The following is a 23,443-nucleotide window of genomic DNA, read 5'->3' as shown; positions in this document are numbered from 1 at the left end:
GGGTTAATCAGACCAGTGTGTGTCCAGTGGAAACCTCGTGTGAATCTGATCTCAGGTCAGAATGGGTTAAAACATGAATCATAATGGTGGTACTAGAGAGGTGGTTCTGAACCACTGATTTAACCATATTTATGTCGTCCTTTTCTTAATTTCATAGGCTCAACATTCTTGTCTGGTTATCAATGGTAAAACGTGTTTTATCTAATAAAATAGAGTTTCGATTAAAAGTAATCCAAAAGTAACTGAAAGTAACCCGTTACTTTTTAAATTGTGGTACTCGGATTAAGTTACTGACTACAATTCTTAGCATGTGACTGTAGGGTGTTACTTTTTAAAAGTAACCTTCCCAACCCTGACGATAATATACAGTATCTGGGAGCAGAAATTGGTATGCAGACTCTTGTATTCTTGAACTGTCACTGATTTTGATCCAGCACCCAGCCTAATTGGATTGTAGACTTGAGACTAGATTTGTTCTTGCTTAACCCATTCTGACCGGGCACCAATTTTGGTGTTGGCATCATGTTGTGCTTTACCTATTGAAAAATAGCAGATCTACAAGCTCATATCGCGCCACCGAGTGGCGCGATACGAGCTTGTAGATCTGCTATTTTTTTGAAAAAAATCGAACAACGACTGACATTTTTAGAATCTGATCTCAGGTCAGAATGGGTTAATCAGACCAGTGTGTGTCCAGTGGAAACCTCGTATGAATCTGATCTCAGGTCAGAATGGGTTCAATGTAAGTCGCTCTGGATTAAGAGCGTCTGCTAAATGCCTAAATTGTAAATTGTAAATTGTAGACGTGCATGTCTTTTTGGCTGTTTTTCAGGCTCCTATGCCTTGGTAAATAGTAAATGGTGCATTTATATAGCGCCTTTATCCAAGGCGCTTTACAGAGATTGTGCATTACATTCACCCATTCACACACACATTCACACACCGATGGCAGCGGAAACCATGCAAGGCACCAACTAGCACATCGGGAGCAATTAGGGGTTCAGTGTCTTGCTCAAGGACACTTCGACAGTAACTCTGGGGGAGCCCGGGTTCGAACTGGCAACCATCCAGGCACTCTACCCCTGAGCCACCGCCTTTACTTGACATGCATTCCCTTGACTTACCACCATCTTGTTCCTGGACACCCAGCAGTCCTGGGGGAAGTCCTGCAGCATGGGCACCAGGAACTGCAGGCAGCCGTCCCAGTGGCAGAGCAGCAGCATCATGCCAATCAGGTTGACGATCCGCACCATGGCACTGGCCAGGTCATAGGTCATGTGGAAGATCTAGACGGGGCACAACACATGGACGTGGGGCTAGTTACAGGACAAGGGCAGTCAGTACGTGTTCATTAAACTAGTTACAGGACAAGGGCAGTACGTGTTCATTAAACTTAAGCATTGCCAGACTATGTTGCCTCTCGCAATTTTCAAATGCTTCCGTCATAGAGTCTGGAGAACGAAAGCTTTGCTCGTGAAAACTGCAATTTTCATTGGCTCATAAAACATGAATTGTTTTAAAGTTAAAAACAACAGCCCAGGCCCAGGCCGTAGCTTAACGGTCTGGGCACCGGACTGGTAATCCAGTCGCAGTGTGCCGTGGGTTCGACTCCCGGACCCGACACGGCCTTTACTGCATGTCATCCCCCCATCTCTCTCCCGTTTCCTGTCAGCCTACTGTCTGTCCCTTCAAAAATCTATAAAAGGCGTAAGCCGCAAAAAAATATAAAAAAATAAAAATAAAAAAACACAACAGCCCAACATTTTCATTAGATATCGGTCCAAAGTTTGTGTGTAGAGATTTTCGTGATCAAAGGAGTAGAAATATTGTAACTGTTTTTCATTTAATTCAAAATGGTGGGGGATCTAAATGTCACAGGTCATAGGTCCCAATACCCCACATTTGTTCATTGTGAGGAGACGCATGTGTGTATTAACCCATTCTGACCGGGCACCCATTTTGGTGTCAGCATCATGTTATGCTTTAGCTATTTAAAAATAGCAGATCTACAAGCTCATATCACGCCACCGAGTGGCGCGATACGAGCTTGTAGGTCTATTTTTGGGTCAGAGGTCAAAAGTCAGAAGACAAAAGTTGTTCGGCTATGCCCTGTTCAAAGTTAGCATTTTCAATAGTTGGGGGCTTCGCGTACTCACCATTTGGCATAGCCCTCTACCAAATTGCCAAGTTTCGGAAAAAAATGCGGAAAACAAACAAACTAGAGCAGCTGGACAACGTGCTCATGTCATTTCATTCTCGATTTAGAAGCTCACAACCCGTCACGATGAGCCACATTGGCATATGGTGCAAAACGGCATAATATAATAACAATATGAAGCCACTATTCCTCCTCAATGGTGTTGAGGAAAGGTTTGTGTCTGAGGAGGTTAGAACTAACCTGACGCTGCCAGATCCAAGAAGCTTGCTACACAAATTTGTTTCACAGCTTATTGGGATCTGGGATCGCGGAAGCAAATTCGATGACGGGGCTGTTCCTTTTTTTCAAGATACTTGGTAGATGATTGGATGGGACCGTCTGTCTATCACCGTGTGGGCGTGCAAACACAACCAATCATATTGACGTGTCTATATAGCTTCACATCCGGTTTCGCCCATGTCCCGCCCTTAGCTCACGCTGATTGGTCCGGTACGGAACGGATTTTTGTCAGCTCAACTGCCTGAGAGATCCCAGATGAGTGCTGTGTTGGGGAACATGGTTACCCAATACCGCCCTCATCTGGCAGAGTCAGGTTAGGTTAGAACACCAACCTCTCTAATCCCTCTGTGAGGAGGGGACACAAACAACCTGATGCCAATAAATTCCACGCACGCACGCACGCGCGCGCACACGCACACGCACACACACACACACACACACACACACACACACACACACACACACACACACACACACACACACACACACACACACAGTGTCAAATGGCCTAAATCTCTGAGACAAATTATGTCAAAGCACGTCGTTGCAGTCTGATGTAAACAAACAAACTGTGATCCATTCCATCGGTATTCTGTGGACGTTCAGAAGTGAGAGTACAAAACACTTCCCAATCTGGGGTCCGGGGGACCACTAGGGGACTTTGAGGACTTAATCTGGGGTCCGGGGACCACTAGGGGACTTTGAGGACTTAATCTGGGGTCCGGGGGACCACTAGGGGACTTTGAGGACTTAATCTGGGGTCCGGGGGACCACTAGGGGACTTTGAGGACTTAATCTGGGGTCCGGGGACCACTAGGGGACTTTGAGGACTTAATCTGGGGTCCGGGGGACCACTAGGGGACTTTGAGGACTTAATCTGGGGTCCGGGGACCACTAGGGGTCTTTGAGGACTTCATCTGGGGTCCGGGGGACCACTAGGGGTCTTTGAGGACTTCATCTGGGGTCCGGGGGACCACTAGGGGTCTTTGAGGACTTAATCTGGGGTCCGGGGGACCACTAGGGGTCTTTGAGGATTTAATCTGGGGTCCGGGGGACCACTAGGGGTCTTTGAGGACTTAATCTGGGGTCCGGGGGACCACTAGGGGTCTTTGAGGACTTAATCTGGGGTCCGGGGGACCACTAGGGGTCTTTGAGGACTTAATCTGGGGTCCGGGGGACCACTAGGGGTCTTTGAGGACTTCATCTGGGGTCCGGGGGACCACTAGGGGTCTTTGAGGACTTAATCTGGGGTCCGGGGGACCACTAGGGGTCTTTGAGGACTTAATCTGGGGTCCGGGGGACCACTAGGGGTCTTTGAGGACTTCGAGTTGCATGTCTGTACAACATTGTAGGCCCTACATTGTATTTTGTACAGACCTGTAACTACGAGAGTGTAACCACTGGTTTTTACAGTAAACATTTTACTAACACTATGATTTTACTGTAGTCCCAGAAGAAGAAAAAAAGCGAACAAAATCTAATTGGGGGTCCTTGAAAAATGATGGAAATCACTAAGAGGAACTTTGCTGATTTGTTTATGTTTGTCAGGTGAAACCTGACCTGTGTCTTACTCAAATGTAATGACGACTTTGGCTCCTAGTCGGGACCTAGTCCTGATTGGTTGCCTCGTCTCTAAGCAACGGCATGCCCCTCTAGCCTATGGGACTAGTCCTGATTTGCTCAGCAAACAACGGCATGAACAGTCAAGGCTGCCTCTCTAACACAACAGCAGCTAATGTTATAATGCGCTAAACTGCAAGGACGAACAGCAGCAAAACACAGTCATTGAACCACGGACAGAACGTCACAAATGAACGCAAACACCAGCCGCGAGGATGTGACACACAATAATAATAATATGGGGGGAGACAAGAACACAACGAAGACAGTGCTTCTTTCACCTGACAAATATCACTGTGTGATCATTTCTTGTTTTTATTCCTTTACAATGAGTGGAGCACATAAAGCATCAAAATAGCAGATCTAGGCCCAGGCCGTAGCGTAACGGTCTGGGCACCGGACTGGTAATCCAGTCGCAGTGTGCCGCGGGTTCGACTCCCGGACCCGACACGGCCTTTACTGCATGTCATCCCCCCATCTCTCTCCCGTTTCCTGTCAGCCTACTGTCTGTCCCTTCAAAAATCAATAAAAGGCGTAAGCCGCAAAAAAATCTAAAAAATAAAAATAAATAGCAGATCTACAGGCTCAAAGTGTGTCACTTTGTGCCACGTTTCGAACTTGTAGATCTGCTACTTTTGCTACTTTTGTGTGACGGCTGTAGTATGATCAAGTGGGGCATTCAATTAACCCATTCTGACCTGAGATCAGATTCATACGAGGTTTCCGCCGGACACACACTGGTCTGATGAACCCATTCTGACCTGAGATCAGATTCTAAAAATGTCTATTACATCCTGACAGTTTCATTATTAACCCATTCTGACCTGAGATCAGATTCTAAAAGTGTCTTAGATTTTTCAAAAATAGCAGACCTACAAGCAAAAAGAATCAGAGAGAAATGCATCTGTCTGTCTGTCTGTCTGTCTGTCTGTCTGTCTGTCTGTCTGTCTGTCTGTCTGTCAGACTTAAAGGACCACTTCACCCCTTTCCAACCTATGGTCATACAGTTTAATTGCTCCTCGTCTCTGATGTGTTCATTACAAGATGACATGTCCGGAAATTGTGCCGTCTCATAATGAGCATCAGTGAGGACCAATTACAGTGGATGAAGATGATAAGGTTGAAAAGCGGTGAAGTGCTCCTTTAAGGACCGTTGAATTTAGAGTGGCGTTGACACTTGACACAATTCTATAACCCCGTGGCCCGAGTGGAATAGTAAGAGAGTGGCGACACGCTTTGATCTCGCCGCAAAGCGGGTGCCTATGTGCTATAGTTCCAAACATTGGAACTATCCCATTGAGATAGAATGAGCACTTCCACATTCCATTGTTACAATGGGAGTCAACACTAGTGTTGTCACTCTCATACTATTCCACTTGTCCCGTGGCACACCAGAAATAGCAGATCTACAAGTCCACAATGGGTGGCATGGCGACACGTTGTGACCTTGTAGATCTGTTAAATCACACAGCACACAATCTCGCACACAATCTCTCGTTTCTCTCACTTTCGCTCTACATCTCTGCCCTCTGCTCTCCAGGCTCTTGTTCAAAGCGTTTAGCCTTGGGCCAAAGCTTACTTCACTGGATCTGCGTCGCCCACACCCCCCCCCCCATCTTCTCTCTCTCTTGGAAGCCAATCTTAGCCAATCTGGATGGAATAATGGGAAATGGTGCACATCCGTGTTGATCACATGACTATGGAGATAGTGGACCTCATTAACGGCATTTACGCTCATATCGTGAGCGGAGCGTGAGCGGAATTACGAGGATTCCCACATTACGTGGGAATTCATGGCCATGAACTTGGTGTATAGGGCATACGGCTTGCGTATATTTATTTAGAAGGCTTTAGTCTTCATGCTGAATCAATAAATAGTTCCCAAACCTCAGATAAAATATGTAGGCATGTGTCCCCAACATTGGTCAGCACATTAAAAACTAGATAAAGTGCCAATCGGCACAGGTCTCCACCAGGATTCTTCCTCAGCCTAGTGGGAATATGCGTGCACAGTTTCATCGCAATCGGACGCTGCGTTGAGGAGTTGTGGCCATTTGCTACTCCTGAAAACTGTAGGAGCCAATCGTGGCCAATCAGGATGGAATATGAGAAATCAAACAAACCTGTCTTGATCACATGACTATGGAGATCATGTGTACCGATTTGCGTGAAATTTGGATAAAATCTGAAGGAGTAATAATAGAAAATGTGTTTTACATATGTCGGCCTCCTGGTGGCGCTATAAAGAGCAGATGTGAAAAATTCCAGACAAAGGTTTTTCCTTGGCCTCTAGGGAGTTGGCATACAAAGTTATCCACAGATCCGTGCAGTCAGAGGTAAAAACACATTTGGGCCAGTTATAGCGCCACCTTGAGGCTGAGTTGAAGTTGTTCATGTGGCATTTCGTCCTCGGCCTAGTGGGAATGTGGGTGCACAATTTCACGGAAATCACGCAATGTGTTCATGATTTGCAGCATTTTGTTTGAAACTGAGCACTCCTGTGAATTTTGGAAGCCAATCTTAACCAATCAGGATGGAGTCTGAGAAATCTGAAAGACCGGTTTCGTTGAATGGCTCTAGAGAGACTGTGTACCAATTTGCGTGATGTTTGGACAAAATCTGTAGGTGTACTGTGCAAAAACTTGTTTTGCACAAAGCGGCCTCCTGGTGGCGCTATAACAGGCCGTTCTGGAAAGTTTGGGGCAGAGGTTCATGGTTGGCATCCAGGGAGTGTGTGTGCAAAATTTGGCATCGACCGGGTTAACGGTGGCCGAGATTAGCTGCTCACGGACGGACGGACGGACACACGGACGGACGGACACACGGACGGACGGAGTGCAAAACATACTCTCCCCCATGCCTTCGGCTGGTGGAGACAATTATAGCCTATATAAAAGCTGAGTATCACTTGTATGCCTATATGCATGCATTCTAGAGGCATATATTGCATGGTCAAGTTAACCTATGATCCTATACAGAAACTTCCCCCGTAAGCCTGACACCTTTTTATTTATTTATTAGGATGTTTGTAGCATGCGCGATTGCGCTGCTCACTCTCGGCAGCCTTCTACTCGCAGTGCAGCGCGTTGTGAGCTTGTAGCTATCTAGATCGTCTCTCCCAGAGATGGGCAGTATTTGAAATACATGTATTTGAAATACGTATTTGAAATACTTTTTTGTATTTTGTAATTTGTATTTCACTGAGATGGAAGAAATGAGATGTATTTTGTATTTAAATACATTGTTTGACCCAGTATTTGTATTTTCTATCAAAATACATTTTCAATATATTTTGCCCATCAGAGATGGGCAGTATTTGAAATACATGTATTTGAAATACGTATTTGAAATACTATTTTGTAATTTGTATTTCGATGGGGATGGAAGATGTATTTTGTATTTTGTATTTAGATACATTTTTTGACCCAGTATTTGTATTTTGTATCAAAATACATTTTCAATGTATTTTGCCCATCTCTGGTCTCTCCCACATCTCCCCCTGCAAGCAAAATCGAGGGTTACTGCGGCCGTCGGCTACAGTATATAAAAATAGAAGAGCACATTAGCCTACTGAATGGCATCAGCGTGTTTGGAAGTCAGCCAGTCATATCATAGTTTTAGGACAGCTCACCTCCACTCGCGCTTGTTCACAAACATGACGGACAGACAGACATAAGAAAGGCAGTTCATGATGATCATCACTACCTACTGTAACTCGCTGATCAGCATGTTGACAGAGACTCTGGAAGCACCTATATCTGCCTCTATTTGCGTGGTGGTATTAATTTATAATAATGTATATATATAGGAAACATACAACGTAGTTGGATCGGATGAAATATAGCCTTTCCTAGTCCAAAAACTAATTAAGAAAAAAAAGAAAGAAAAGAAAAGCCAAAACCGCATGGTCCGGTGGATTAAATATGTCCTGTGTCCATGCATTTCCATATATTTGCTTTCCAAATCCGACAGTGCAGGGCAGGGAATCAATCACCCCAGTAATCAATATGGGCTTTTATCATTGCCGAGGTTTAATATAGCATTTGGTCGTGTGGTGAACTGTACAAATTAACTCTCATGATGTGAAAGTAACTAACATCAGTTAACTTATTAACATTCTGACATTTAACAAGGAGTGAAGCAATGCGTGCCAAGTTGGCAAGTTTAGTTTATAAATAATATATACATATAACTCGCGCTGTTTGCTTGAAGATCTGTCCTGCAGAGACCCGCCTGTTAAAATTAACTGCTCTACAAGCTCTTCGTGGTTCACTGTTGTATAACTTGATCTGTGCAGGTTATGATGACGTATTTCGATATTTCCTGTTGCCTTGAATGGGCGTGGATGTTCCATCAAACCAGGCGACACCAGGCGAATCGCTTGGGAAAGGTACACCGGGCGAACCGCACAAATTAACTCATTACACCACCTTCGCTGAATGACACGGGTGATTGATCAGCTTGATCGGACGGATGAATACAATATCATTACACATCTCCTTTACACCTGCAGGCGGACATTCTCGTTGTGAATGAGGACCAGTGTGTATACTATTACTGAATTGCGTGATGTATGGATAAAATGTGTACAAGTAATCTACAGAAATGTGTTTTAGCAAAATCGGCCTCATGGTGGCGCTATAACAGGCCGTTGTGGAAAACTTGGGGCAGAGGTTCATCGTTGGCATCCAGTGTGTGTGTGTGTGTGTGTGTGTGTGTGTGTGCAAAGTTTGGCATCAACCAGGTTAATGGTGCCAGAGATTAGCTGGTAACGGACGGACGGACGGACGGACGGACACACGGACAGACGGACGGACGGAGTGCAGGCCTGGTGGAGACAATAAGAAAGACAATAAGACACCCTCCCCAAACCCTAACCTAACCCTAACCTAACCCTAACCTAACCTAACCTCCCCAAACCCTAACCTAACCCTAACCCTAACCCTAACCCAAAGACAATAAGACACCCTCCCCAAACCCTAACCTAACCCTAACCCCTAACCCTAACCCTAACCTAACCCTAACCTCCCCAAACCCTAACCTAACCCTAACCCTAACCCTAACCCTAACCCTAACCGTAACCGTAACCTAACCCTAACCCTAACCCTCCCCAAACCCTAACCTAACCCTAACCTCACAGGAAGCCACGGGTGATTTTAATCTAACCCACAGCACAGATTAGTTTTAACCCACAGCACACATGATTTTTACCCCGCAGCACGGGTTTGACTGTCATGACTGTAGGACTGTTGGTATGTCTAACCAACATACTGTATGCACATAACAGTATCCTCCATGGCACCACCTCCAGAGTCCTCAATAAACTCCAATATGTCCAGAACTCTGCTGCCCGCCTGCTCACCGGTACCCGCTCCAGAGACCATTACACCAGTCCACCGCGACCTTCACTGGCTCCCGGACGGTCAAACAAAGAATCCATTTCAAAACACTAACACCTACAAAGCACTAAACAATAAAGATCTCTGCGATCTCTTCAAACGTCACGACCCCTCCCGCTCCCTGAGATCTAATATGAGGTCCAAATACCGTACCCGGGGTGACAGAGCTTTTGCCGTTGCCCAAAACTCTCAGAGATGCCCCCACCCTCCAAACCTTTAAAGAAATGCCCTCAAAACCCTTCAATTCAACTCTTTCCACTGTATTTATTGATTATATTTTTATTCCTTAGCCTTAGTGTTTTTTCCCTAATAAAGTAGTTTTTATTTGTTGCGTCCTCTTGTGCCTTTGGTTGGGTACTCATAAAAGTGATATATATCCTGCATGGAAAACAATATGACGACGATTCGTGATGCGTTCAAGACTCACACCATGGCCAATGAATCAATCATGAGGCACCCCCCCATACTCACTGCTACATGCATGTCATGTATTTTTCATGTGTGAAATTCTATTTCCAGGGCAAATAGCTACTGGTATAGCTACTGTATCATCTCTGTCGGGTGGAAAATGCATACGTCCAAAACCGTACTTTTCAAGATTCAATTAAATTAAATAAAAATTGTTTGATATATATTATACTGTGTGACGCTGTAGTATGATCAAGTAGGGGCGTTAATAAAAACACAACAAATATTAACCCATTCTGACCGGGCACCCATTTTGGTGTCAGCATCATGCTATGCTTTAGCTATTTAAAAATAGCAGATCTACAAGCTCATATCGCGCCACCGAGTGGCGCGATATGAGCTTGTAGATCTGCTATTTTTGAAAAATCGAAGACACTTTTAGAATCTGATCTCAGGTCAGAATGGGTTAATAATGAAACTGTCAGGATGTAATAGACATTTTTAGAATCTGATCTCAGGTCAGAATGGGTTAAAATATGGAGATAAGAGGTTTACTGTATGCCACGTCATGCCACGGCTGTGCTTGGATCTACAGTATATAAATCCTCACTAGGCAACAGAACAGGCAATAATTATTCAACGAGAGCAATTTATGGCGCATGAAACATTGATCGAGGTATAAAACATACAGCACTCGCGGCCTGCAGTGTGCCTCGTTTAACCCATTCTGACCTGAGATCAGATTCACACGAGGTTTCCACTGAACACACACTGGTCTGATGAACCCATTCTGACCTGAGATCAGATTAAAAAAATGTCAGTCGTTCTTCGATTTTTTTTCAAAAATAGCAGACCTACAAGCTCGTATCGCGCCACTCGGTGGCGCGATATGAGCTTGTAGATCTGCTATTTTTAAATAGCTAAAGCACAACATGATGCTAACACCAAAATGGGTTCCCGTTCAGAATGGTTTAAAATGTGAATTATTAATTATAATTTGTTGTTGCACTGACTACATGCCGGAGAAGCTTGTGTAATTAACATGCTAATATTACATTGGCCTTCCGGCTACAGCTATGGAGGAATGCAGAATTGCTTTGTCAAGCTGGGAGGGACGGAGCGCTGCGATTTGCAACGTGTGCATTGCTATGTAGCTTATGCAAGCTGTGTTTACGATGGAGCGATTCTGTTGAGTGAATACTGAATGTAAGAGCATTTTTATTTTAAACAAAGTGAAGCATGTGCTAGCAAAAGAAGCAATGCAAATATTATATTTTTCATTAATTTCTCCATATCTTAGTTATTGTGCTGAAGTGTGGGGGAATACGTACATGACTACCTCAAAAACATTATACTTATTACAGAAGAGAGCAGTACGAATCATGCACTGTGAAGTGCCAATCAGACGTAGTGTGTTTGGTAAAACGGTCTTCTCTGTTAGAGCCTCCCATCACTGGAACAGTCTCCCCACAGACGTAAGACTCAAGAGAGACTTCCAACTATCTGACCTTCAAATTCAACCTGAAAAGGTGGCTAAAAACAACTCAAATCTGTAATCATGAGTAACTATTAGTAACTAATTAGTATTCAGTGTCATTTCTCATTTCACTTTGCAGTTGTTCTGTCCCCTGTACCATGTTGATCTGTATTGTACTGTGTTTTTGTATGGACGTGGTGGTGGGTGCCTGCACATATGCACACATGGCATCAACGCATGGTGTTGTGTGCAGGCGCCCCACACTTTGTCTTTCTTTTATCTGTTGTACTGTGTTTTTGTATGGACGTGGTGGTGGGTGCCTGCACATATGCACACATGGCATCAACGCATGGTGTTGAGTGCGGGCGCCCCACACTTTGTCTTTCTTTTATCTGTTGTACTGTGTTTTTGTATGGACGTGGTGGTGGGTGTCTGCACATATGCACACATGGCATCAACGCATGGTGTTGTGTGCAGGCGCCCTACACTCTGTCTTTATTTTATCACTTACTTTTTAAGAGCCTGCCCAGGGACTACAGATGAAATTTAGCTTTGGCTAACTCTGGCCCATTTACATTGATGTGAAAACTGACATGTTGATTAATGAGTGCTGTCTATTAATGAGTGCTGTCTATAACGCACAAAGTGCATTATAGAGAGCACACAAATGGTCTATTTATAAAATCGAGGGTATTGAAACTTGAACATGTCGTGAAGCTACAAACCTTATTATGTTCAGGGCAAAAAGCAAAACATTACCAGTTAATTCTAACAGCTATTCGAACCCAGTTCAGAAAGTGGGGATAGTAGGAAATTCGACTTTAAACATACATTTGCACGGACAACTCAAAGACTGATGTGTCCTTCGGTAACAGGAATCCGAACGTGGAATTCTCTGGATGACAATTTACAGGGTTGTACAAATATTTGCCAATTTAAAATAAATTACAAAAATCTAATATTTAGGCAATATGAAGCCGACGAATAGGTTAGCTATCATTTCTTGCACGTGTCATTGCTCAACTACTTGCTTGTTTTGTTGTACTCTTTTGTTTTTTGTTTTATTTTGTTTTTGTTTGTTTTTTTGTTTTGTTTAGATGTGTACAGTATGAGCCAATCATTAAAGTAAAAACTAACTTTTGAGTGAAAAGGGGGCAGGTATTTATAAGAAGTTATTCTTCTTCTTGCTCCTTTTCGTCATGGGTGTATCAGGTATGAAAGACAAATTAATTATGAAAGACAAATGAATTGTTATCTATTATGATTTGTACTGTATTGTGATACACTATGTGCGAAATAAAATGAAAATAAAATGTATACGTAAAAGTGTACATAATAGATATGAAAATGTTGAATGTATTGTTGGACAGTATGTCTGACCACAAAACAATATTATCTTTCCTTAACGGCCGACGGTGTGTTTTTCCCCCCATAAATGAATGTAAATGAATGCCCGCCCCTAACTGCATCATAAGAGTGTGTTAAACTAAATAAGTGGAATTAGCAGATCTACAAGCTCACAACGCATCACAATGCCACACGCTGTGAGCTTGTAGATTGGCTATTTTGGTTAGATAGTCTTTTTTCATAATATTAAAAATGGAACGGTTTGGGACAAACAAGGCTTCCACCCGACAGCAACAATGAACTTTATACTGTTATAGCCCATGTGACTCGCTATGAGTAGAGATGCGCCGATCGATCGGCCACCGATCATGATCGGCCGATCATGCCTGCATCGGATCGGATCGGATTCTCAAAATAAATCTAAATTGCAGATCAAAATGCCCGATCCAAACAGTGGGACAGTGGCAAGTCTCCTTTAAGGGGGCGCCTGTTTTTGCAGCTCCGGTCGCTGTTGAGAGCTTGTAGAAGTGAAGTTGGAACGGACAAGCAGATGCAAGCCAAGCTATTAGCTTGGCTTGTTAGCTTGAAGCTAACATCACAACCACTGGCTGGTGATTGTTTTTAGCCACAGCAACATGTAGCCTGGCCAGTGCCCAAGTCTCCTCCTCCCCGGAGAAGTCTTGCCTCCCCGCACCGTCGGAGGCTGGGAGTGCCGGCTCCATGCTGCTGCTGATCCACACAAGCTCTCAAGGCATCGCGTCCTGCCTGTTTCTGCAGTGCCGTTCGCTACGCGTCGAGAGCTTGTAGATCTGTCTATTTTTGCAGCGCTGGTGTCGGGGTTCGTTCACGTTGTCAATAAAAAAAATTACTTAGATTAAAGGCGGAGATGAAGTTCAGTCAGTGGGTTGAATCAGTAGCTACACGCTAATCTAAGCACTAAGGCTAAACTAACGATCAGCGAGCCTATACAGTATACAAGTGCTAACACTATCAGCCTGCTTTTTATTTTAGTCTGTACAGTGAAATGTTCAATTGTCTGTGTCCGTGCACTGAACATGTACGGTATGTTATTATTATTTTTTTGTATTTGATGAAAGAAGAAAGCTACAGTTTACTCTCCAAGTTGTCTCTAAGACAGTGGTTCCCAAACCTTTTCACGTCAAGGACCCCCAAATTGACACTGATCAGCCCACGGACCCCCATTTGAAAAGATATGCCAGGGACCCCCATAAGAAGATTGTAGCAGTGATTCTCAAATTTCTCCACCAGTTTAATTTCAAGGACCCCCAGTTTGACTACGAACCCCCATTTAATGCCACTTCTATCTCTGAGACCCCAATTTATATTGTAAAATCAATGTTAACCCTAACGGGTCCATTTGGTTCCAAACTATCCTTTTAGCTGGGGACCCCCTGGAACTCCCTCAAGGACCCCTGGGGGTCCCCGGACCCCACTTTGGGAACCACTGCATTTTGAGTCTCTACAGTTTACTCTGTAACCTCCAAGTTGTCTCTAAGAGAGTCTAGAGTGAAATATTGCACGTTGCCTCAGCTTGCAAAAAAGCTTTCTCATCTCCTAATTTTTATACTTACAATGTCAATGATGTGAAGAGTACAGTAGAAAATACAGTAAGTATATATGCTACACAATGGAAGAAAATATGGATTTCACGACGCTGTGATCGGCTGTGATCGGCAATATCGGTATCGGCCTATACTGTTTCCAGTGATCGGTGATCGGCCCCAAAAAACCTGATCGGAGCATCTCTAGCTATGAGTAACATTCCTATCCAGCAGTTGTATAATACTGTAGTAGTGCATCCGTGTGCACGTGTGTGTGAGTGATTCTCCTTCCACACGTCAGGCAATTCAAATCCTGCCAAGCAAGAGCAGACTTTTCAATTACGAAAAATGGCAGCCATTAAATGAGAAAATAAGGCCCTCTCATAAGGTTGTTACAGGATCGTTATGTTGAAGCTGAGGGAACTAGAATCTCTCTCTCTCTCTCTCGCTCTCTCTCTCTCTCTCTCTCTCTCTCGCTCTCTCTCTCTCTACAAACACACAGTTATAATCATGTTTCATCCCTGATTTCTGAAATAGTTACGCAGACGTAAAATAGGACTGGATCTAAAAGTGTGCGTGTGTGCGTTCGGCCGATCCAGAGCGACTTACAGTAAGCAAGGAAAACACATGCGTCAAATGCAGAGAGGTTGCCAAGAAACTATAGCATCAGTCTAAACAATATTACAGTCTAAAACAATAATAATCTGTATTGAAACTGAATAAACTATAGGATATATTATAGGAGTATAGGTGAGTCTTCAGATTGGGTGTGCAGAGTCTGGGACGTGTGGATGGTTCTTGTCAGACATCAGATGTGTAGTAGAGCGGTGGTTCTTACAGTGGGGCCAAGGGACCCCCAGGGGTCCTTGGGGGAGTTCCAGAGGGTACCCAGCAAATGTAGCGTCACGGTCATTTTGGCCACTTTATCCGTTCAAACTTTGGCTATTCAAAAACAGCGGATCTACAGGCTCACAGCACGGCTGCGGCACTGCTATTTTTGGAAACTCTATTTTTGGAATAATACAGATTTTTTTGTTATATAAATCTTCTCTTTTGGGGTGCCTGGAACAAACCCATTTCAGGTGGTTGTCCGCAGCCAAATCCATATGAATTTGGGGGTATCCAAGACAGAAGTTGACACAAAAAAGTCTACTGTAGTAGTACAGTAGTGTTCTCGTCCCAATGAAGAGCTTATTCTCAGTCAGTTCTTTTAGTTTTAGCCACAATGACTTCATTCTCTAATGTTTCACTTGTACTGCGGGTTACTATTTATTATTTGTGTGATCATTTGGTTGACTATTTTGAGTCTTTTTTGTCTTGCTTTGTTATGTTGTTTGTTACGGTTTGTGTTACAATTACCGTATTGTACCGAATATAAGACGACGCTCATTATAAGACGACACCCAATATTCAACTCATTTGTGGAAAGATACCATTGAATGTCAAATAGTCTAGTCCCCGATTGTAATACGACCCCGTATTTTAGGATATCTCCATTGAAAAAAAAACGTTGTCTTACTGTATATTCAGACCAATTGGGTAATTTGTTTTGATTTCAAAGAATTTTAACAAAGTTTGCAAATGTAACGTGGTACTGCAACAAAAAAGGCCAATGTTGCCCCCCCTCCCCATAAACGTACGTGCGCCGATGTCCACAGACTCGATGTCCACAGACTCGATGTCCACAGACTCGATGTCCACAGACTCGATGTCCACAGACTCGATGTCCACAGACTCGATGTCCACAGACTCGATGTCCACAGACACTCGATGTCCACAGACACTCGATGTCCACAGACTGGCCGACATAACATTCCATAACACACTGCCTGTATTACCTTAAGGATGATGGATTACTGGCCTCTTTCTTCTAATTGAGAGGGACACACAACACGCCTGTCTGCATTACCATCAGAGTAAACAATCAATGCTTTGATTGATGAGAGAACCACCATATTTTAAAGCCATTGAGACCTGCGGTCAATTCCACCAATGCCTTCTAAACCAGTACGTAGTTCTCACACTTCCAAGCCGCCGCTAAAATCTAAAATGACAAAGATGCTTTCCCGGTTATAATAGGGAAAGCTACCCATGCTACGACCCCATGATGGTTCTCCGTTTAACTGGTGAACACATTGTCAAAAACATGTTCAGCTAACTGAGCTACAGTAAATGACCTGTGAATGTATAAACACGGGCGTTCAGCTAACTGACCTACAGTAAATGACCTGTGAATGTATAAACATGTGCGTTCAGCTAACTGACCTACAGTAAATGACCTGTGAATGTATAAACATGGGCGTTCAGCTAACTGACCTACAGTAAATGACCTGTGAATGTATAAACATGGGCGTTCAGCTATAACTGACCTACAGTAAATGACCTGTGAATGTATAAACATGGGCGTTCAGCTAACTGACCTACAGTAAATGACCTGTGAATGTATAAACATGTTCAGCTAACTGACCTACAGTAAATGACCTGTGAATGTATAAACATGTTCAGCTAACTGACCTACAGTAAATGGCCTGTGAATGTATAAACATGGGCGTTCAGCTAACTGACCTACAGTAAATGACCTGTGAATGTATAAACATGGCCGTTCAGGCTAACTGACCTACAGTAAATGACCTGTGAATGTATAAACATGTTCAGCTAACTGACCTACAGTAAATGACCTGTGAATGTATAAACATGGGCGTTCAGCTAACTGACCTACAGTAAATGACCTGTGAATGTATAAACATGAGCGTTCAGCTAACTGACCTACAGTAAATGGCCTGTGAATGTATAAACATGAGCGTTCAGCTAACTGACCTACAGTAAATGACCTGTGAATGTATAAACATGTTCAGCTAACTGACCTACAGTAAATGACCTGTGAATGTATAAACATGTTCAGCTAACTGACCTACAGTAAATGTCCTGTGAATGTATAAACATGTTCAGCTAACTGACCTACAGTAAATGACCTGTGAATGTATAAACATGAGCGTTCAGCTAACTGACCTACAGTAAATGGCCTGTGAATGTATAAACATGAGCGTTCAGCTAACTGACCTACAGTAAATGACCTGTGAATGTATAAACATGTTCAGCTAACTGACCTACAGTAAATGACCTGTGAATGTATAAACATGTTCAGCTAACTGACCTACAGTAAATGGCCTGTGAATGTATAAACATGTTCAGCTAACTGACCTACAGTAAATGTCCTGTGAATGTAAAAACATGGGCGTTCAGCTAACTGACCTACAGTAAATGACCTGTGAATGTATAAACATGGGCGTTCAGCTAACTGACCTACAGTAAATGGCCTGTGAATGTATAAACATGGGCGTTCAGCTAACTGACCTACAGTAAATGGCCTGTGAATGTATAAACATGGGCGTTCAGCTAACTGACCTACAGTAAATGACCTGTGAATGTATAAACATGTTCAGCTAACTGACCTACAGTAAATGACCTGTGAATGTATAAACATGAGCGTTCAGCTAACTGACCTACAGTAAATGGCCTGTGAATGTATAAACATGGGCGTTCAGCTAACTGACCTACAGTAAATGACCTGTGAATGTATAAACATGTTCAGCTAACTGACCTACAGTAAATGACCTGTGAATGTATAAACATGGGCGTTCAGCTAACTGACCTACAGTAAATGACCTGTGAATGTATAAACATGTTCAGCTAACTGACCTACAGTAAATGACCTGTGAATGTATAAACATGGGCGTTCAGCTAACTGACCTACAGTAAATGACCTGTGAATGTATAAACATGTTCAGCTAACTGACCTACAGTAAATGGCCTGTGAATGTATAAACATGGGCGTTCAGCTAACTGACCTACAGTAAATGACCTGTGAATGTATAAACATGGGCGTTCAGCTAACTGACCTACACTAAATGACCTGTGAATGTATAAACATGGGCGTTCAGCTAACTGACCTACAGTAAATGTCCTGTGAATGTATAAACATGGGCGTTCAGCTAACTGACCTACAGTAAATGACCTGTGAATGTATAAACATGTGCGTTCAGCTAACTGACCTACAGTAAATGGCCTGTGAATGTATAAACATGGGCGTTCAGCTAACTGACCTACAGTAAATGTCCTGTGAATGTATAAACATGGGCGTTCAGCTAACTGACCTACAGTAAATGACCTGTGAATGTATAAACATGTGCGTTCAGCTAACTGACCTACAGTAAATGACCTGTGAATGTATAAACATGGGCGTTCAGCTAACTGACCTACAGTAAATGACCTGTGAATGTATAAACATGGGCGTTCAGCTAACTGACCTACAGTAGATGACCTGTGAATGTATAAACATGGGCGTTCAGCCTAACTGACCTACAGTAAATGACCTGTGAATGTATAAACATGTTCAGCTAACTGACCTACAGTAAATGACCTGTGAATGTATAAACATGTGCGTTCAGCTAACTGACCTACAGTAAATGGCCTGTGAATGTATAAACATGGGCGTTCAGCTAACTGACCTACAGTAAATGACCTGTGAATGTATAAACATGGGCGTTCAGCTATAACTGACCTACAGTAAATGACCTGTGAATGTATAAACATGTGCGTTCAGCTAACTGACCTACAGTAAATGACCTGTGAATGTATAAACATGGGCGTTCAGCTAACTGACCTACAGTAAATGACCTGTGAATGTATAAACATGGAGGTTCAGCTAACTGACCTACAGTAAATGACCTGTGAATGTATAAACATGGGCGTTCAGGCTAACTGACCTACAGTAAATGACCTGTGAATGTATAAACATGTTCAGCTAACTGACCTACAGTAAATGACCTGTGAATGTATAAACATGTGCGTTCAGCTAACTGACCTACAGTAAATGTCCTGTGAATGTATAAACATGGGCGTTCAGCTAACTGACCTACAGTAAATGTCCTGTGAATGTATAAACATGTGCGTTCAGCTAACTGACCTACAGTAAATGACCTGTGAATGTATAAACATGGGCGTTCAGCTAACTGACCTACAGTAAATGACCTGTGAATGTATAAACATGGGCGTTCAGCTAACTGACCTACAGTAAATGACCTGTGAATGTATAAACATGTTCAGCTAACTGACCTACAGTAAATGACCTGTGAATGTATAAACATGTTCAGCTAACTGACCTACAGTAAATGACCTGTGAATGTATAAACATGGGCGTTCAGCTAACTGACCTACAGTAAATGACCTGTGAATGTATAAACATAGGCGTTCAGCTAACTGACCTACAGTAAATGGCCTGTGAATGTATAAACATGGCCGTTCAGCTAACTGACCTACAGTAAATGTCCTGTGAATGTATAAACATGGGCGTTCAGCTAACTGACCTACAGTAAATGACCTGTGAATGTATAAACATGGGCGTTCAGCTAACTGACCTACAGTAAATGACCTGTGAATGTATAAACATGGGCGTTCAGCTAACTGACCTACAGTAAATGACCTGTGAATGTATAAACATGGGCGTTCAGCTAACTGACCTACAGTAAATGACCTGTGAATGTATAAACATGTTCAGCTAACTGACCTACAGTAAATGACCTGTGAATGTATAAACATGGGCGTTCAGCTATAACTGACCTACAGTAAATGACCTGTGAATGTATAAACATGGGCGTTCAGCTAACTGACCTACAGTAAATGACCTGTGAATGTATAAACATGGGCGTTCAGCTAACTGACCTACAGTAAATGACCTGTGAATGTATAAACATGGGCGTTCAGCTAACTGACCTACAGTAAATGTCCTGTGAATGTATAAACATGGGCGTTCAGCTAACTGACCTACAGTAAATGACCTGTGAATGTATAAACATGGGCGTTCAGCTAACTGACCTACAGTAAATGACCTGTGAATGTATAAACATGGGCGTTCAGCTAACTGACCTACAGTAAATGACCTGTGAATGTATAAACATGGGCGTTCAGCTAACTGACCTACAGTAAATGACCTGTGAATGTATAAACATGGGCGTTCAGCTAACTGACCTACAGTAAATGACCTGTGAATGTATAAACATGTTCAGCTAACTGACCTACAGTAAATGACCTGTGAATGTATAAACATGGGCGTTCAGCTACAGTAACTGACCTACAGTAAATGGCCTGTGAATGTATAAACATGTTCAGCTAACTGACCTACAGTAAATGACCTGTGAATGTATAAACATGTTCAGCTAACTGACCTACAGTAAATGACCTGTGAATGTATAAACATGGGCGTTCAGCTATAACTGACCTACAGTAAATGACCTGTGAATGTATAAACATGGTGTTCAGCTAACTGACCTACAGTAAATGGCCTGTGAATGTATAAACATGGTGTTCAGCTAACTGACCTACAGTAAATGACCTGTGAATGTATAAACATGGGCGTTCAGCTACAGTAACTGACCTACAGTAAATGGCCTGTGAATGTATAATGGACTCATAACTTAAGGAGAATTCCGGACTAGTGCTTTTCTTACCATCATTATATCCAGTGGTAGAGGCAAAAAAAGAAGAAAAAAATCCAGAGTGAGTATATGCACACTGGGTCTAGTTTGCCTTGTGTAGCATATCTGGTCATAATGAAAGACATAAATAAATATATTTTTCGCAAGATGCAATCATGCAACCATTATCCCCAATGGCAGTTGCAAGGAGTTGCATTGGAGTGACATGTCCTTAAAACTGTTTTGTTCCAAGGAGTTGCATTGGAGTGACATGTCCTTAAAACTGTTTTGTTCCAAGGAGTTGCATTGGAGTGACATGTCCTTAAAACTGTTTTGTTCCAAGGAGTTGCATTGGAGTGACATGTCCTTAAAACTGTTTTGTTCCAAGGAGTTGCATTGGTGTGACATGTCCTTGAAACTGTTTTGTTGTAGGAGTTGCATTGGAGTGACATGTCCTTAAAACTGTTTTGTTCCAAGGAGTTGCATTGGAGTGACATGTCCTTAAAACTGTTTTGTTGTAGGAGTTGCATTGGTGTGACATGTCCTTAAAACTGTTTTGTTCCAAGGAGTTGCATTGGAGTGACATGTCCTTAAAACTGTTTTGTTCCAAGGAGTTGCATTGGAGTGACATGTCCTTAAAACTGTTTTGTTGTAGGAGTTGCATTGGTGTGACATGTCCTTAAAACTGTTTTGTTGTAGGAGTTGCATTGGTGTGACATGTCCTTAAAACTGTTTTGTTGTAGGAGTTGCATTGGAGTGACATGTCCTTAAAACTGTTTTGTTCCAAGGAGTTGCATTGGTGTGACATGTCCTTAAAACTGTTTTGTTGAAAGGAGTTGCATTGGTGTGACATGTCCTTAAAACTGTTTTGTTCCAAGGAGTTGCATTGGTGTGACATGTCCTTAAAACTGATTTGTTGTAGGAGTTGCATTGGAGTGACATGTCCTTAAAACTGTTTTGTTCCAAGGAGTTGCATTGGAGTGACATGTCTTTAAAACTGTTTTGTTCCAAGGAGTTGCATTGGAGTGACATGTCCTTAAAACTGATTTGTTGAAAGGAGTTGCATTGGAGTGACATGTCCTTAAAACTGTTTTGTTCCAAGGAGTTGCATTGGAGTGACATGTCCTTAAAACTGTTTTGTTGAAAGGAGTTGCATTGGTGTGACATGTCCTTAAAACTGTTTTGTTGAAAGGAGTTGCATTGGTGTGACATGTCCTTAAAACTGTTTTGTTGAAAGGAGTTGCATTGGTGAGACATGTCCTTAAAACTGTTTTGTTGAAAGGAGTTGCATTGGTGTGACATGTCCTTAAAACTGTTTTGTTGAAAGGAGTTGCATTGGTGTGACATGTCCTTAAAACTGTTTAGTTGTAGGAGTTGCATTGGAGTGACATGTCCTTAAAACTGTTTTGTTCCAAGGAGTTGCATTGGAGTGACATGTCCTTAAAACTGTTTTGTTGTAGGAGTTGCATTGGTGTGACATGTCCTTAAAACTGTTTTGTTGTAGGAGTTGCATTGGAGTGACATGTCCTTAAAACTGTTTTGTTGTAGGAGTTGCATTGGTGTGACATGTCCTTAAAACTGTTTTGTTCCAAGGAGTTGCATTGGAGTGACATGTCCTTAAAACTGTTTTGTTCCAAGGAGTTGCATTGGAGTGACATGTCCTTAAAACTGTTTTGTTGTAGGAGTTGCATTGGAGTGACATGTCCTTAAAACTGTTTTGTTGCAAGGAGTTGCATTGGAGTGACATGTCTTTAAGACTGTTTTGTTGCAAGGAGTTGCATTGGAGTGACATGTCTTTAAAACTGTTTTGTTGCAAGGAGTTGCATTGGAGTGACATGTCCTTAAAACTGTTTTGTTCCAAGGAGTTGCATTGGAGTGACATGTCCTTAAAACTGTTTTGTTCCAAGGAGTTGCATTGGAGTGACATGTCCTTAAAACTGTTTTGTTCCAAGGAGTTGCATTGGAGTGACATGTCCTTAAAACTGTTTTGTTAAGGAGTTGCATTGGAGTGACATGTCCTTAAAACTGTTTTGTTCCAAGGAGTTGCATTGGAGTGACATGTCCTTAAAACTGTTTTGTTCCAAGGAGTTGCATTGGAGTGACACGTCCTTAAAACAGTTTTGTTCCAAGGAGTTGCATTGGAGTGACATGTCCTTAAAACTGTTTTGTTCCAAGGAGTTGCATTGGAGTGACACGTCCTTAAAACAGTTTTGTTCCAAGGAGTTGCATTGGAGTGACATGTCCTTAAAACTGTTTTGTTCCAAGGAGTTGCATTGGAGTGACATGTCCTTAAAACTGTTTTGTTGTAGGAGTTGCATTGGAGTGACATGTCCTTAAAACTGTTTTGTTGCAAGGAGTTGCATTGGAGTGACATGTCCTTAAAACTGTTTTGTTCCAAGGAGTTGTATTGGTGTGACATGTCCTTAAAACTGATTTGTTGCAAGGAGTTGCATTGGAGTGACATGTCCTTAAAACTGTTTTGTTAAGGAGTTGCATTGGAGTGACATGTCCTTAAAACTGTTTTGTTCCAAGGAGTTGCATTGGTGTGACATGTCCTTAAAACTGATTTGTTGTAGGAGTTGCATTGGAGTGACATGTCCTTAAAACTGTTTTGTTCCAAGGAGTTGCATTGGAGTGACATGTCTTTAAAACTGTTTTGTTCCAAGGAGTTGCATTGGAGTGACATGTCCTTAAAACTGATTTGTTGAAAGGAGTTGCAT

The 23,443-nt window shown here is 42.5% G+C and overlaps 1 protein-coding gene across 1 annotated transcript in view; it reads right to left on the bottom strand.

Annotated features, from left to right (window-relative positions):
• Positions 1 to 23,443, bottom strand: part of hcn4 (hyperpolarization activated cyclic nucleotide-gated potassium channel 4) — a gene marked incomplete at both ends in the record, with an annotated part of 248,566 nt that overhangs the window by 118,434 nt on the left and 106,689 nt on the right. Inside the window, one exon of the mRNA XM_083790912.1 lies at positions 1,125 to 1,286. Coding sequence (XP_083647038.1) covers positions 1,125 to 1,286 — 162 coding nt within the window. The remainder of the gene's footprint in view (positions 1 to 1,124; positions 1,287 to 23,443) is intronic.

Source organism: Protomyctophum parallelum, assembly GCF_964188405.1.
Source record: "Protomyctophum parallelum genome assembly, chromosome: 2".
In the NCBI taxonomy this organism is placed as follows: domain Eukaryota; kingdom Metazoa; phylum Chordata; class Actinopteri; order Myctophiformes; family Myctophidae; genus Protomyctophum; species Protomyctophum parallelum.
This window is presented reverse-complemented; position numbering and strand designations above follow the sequence as displayed.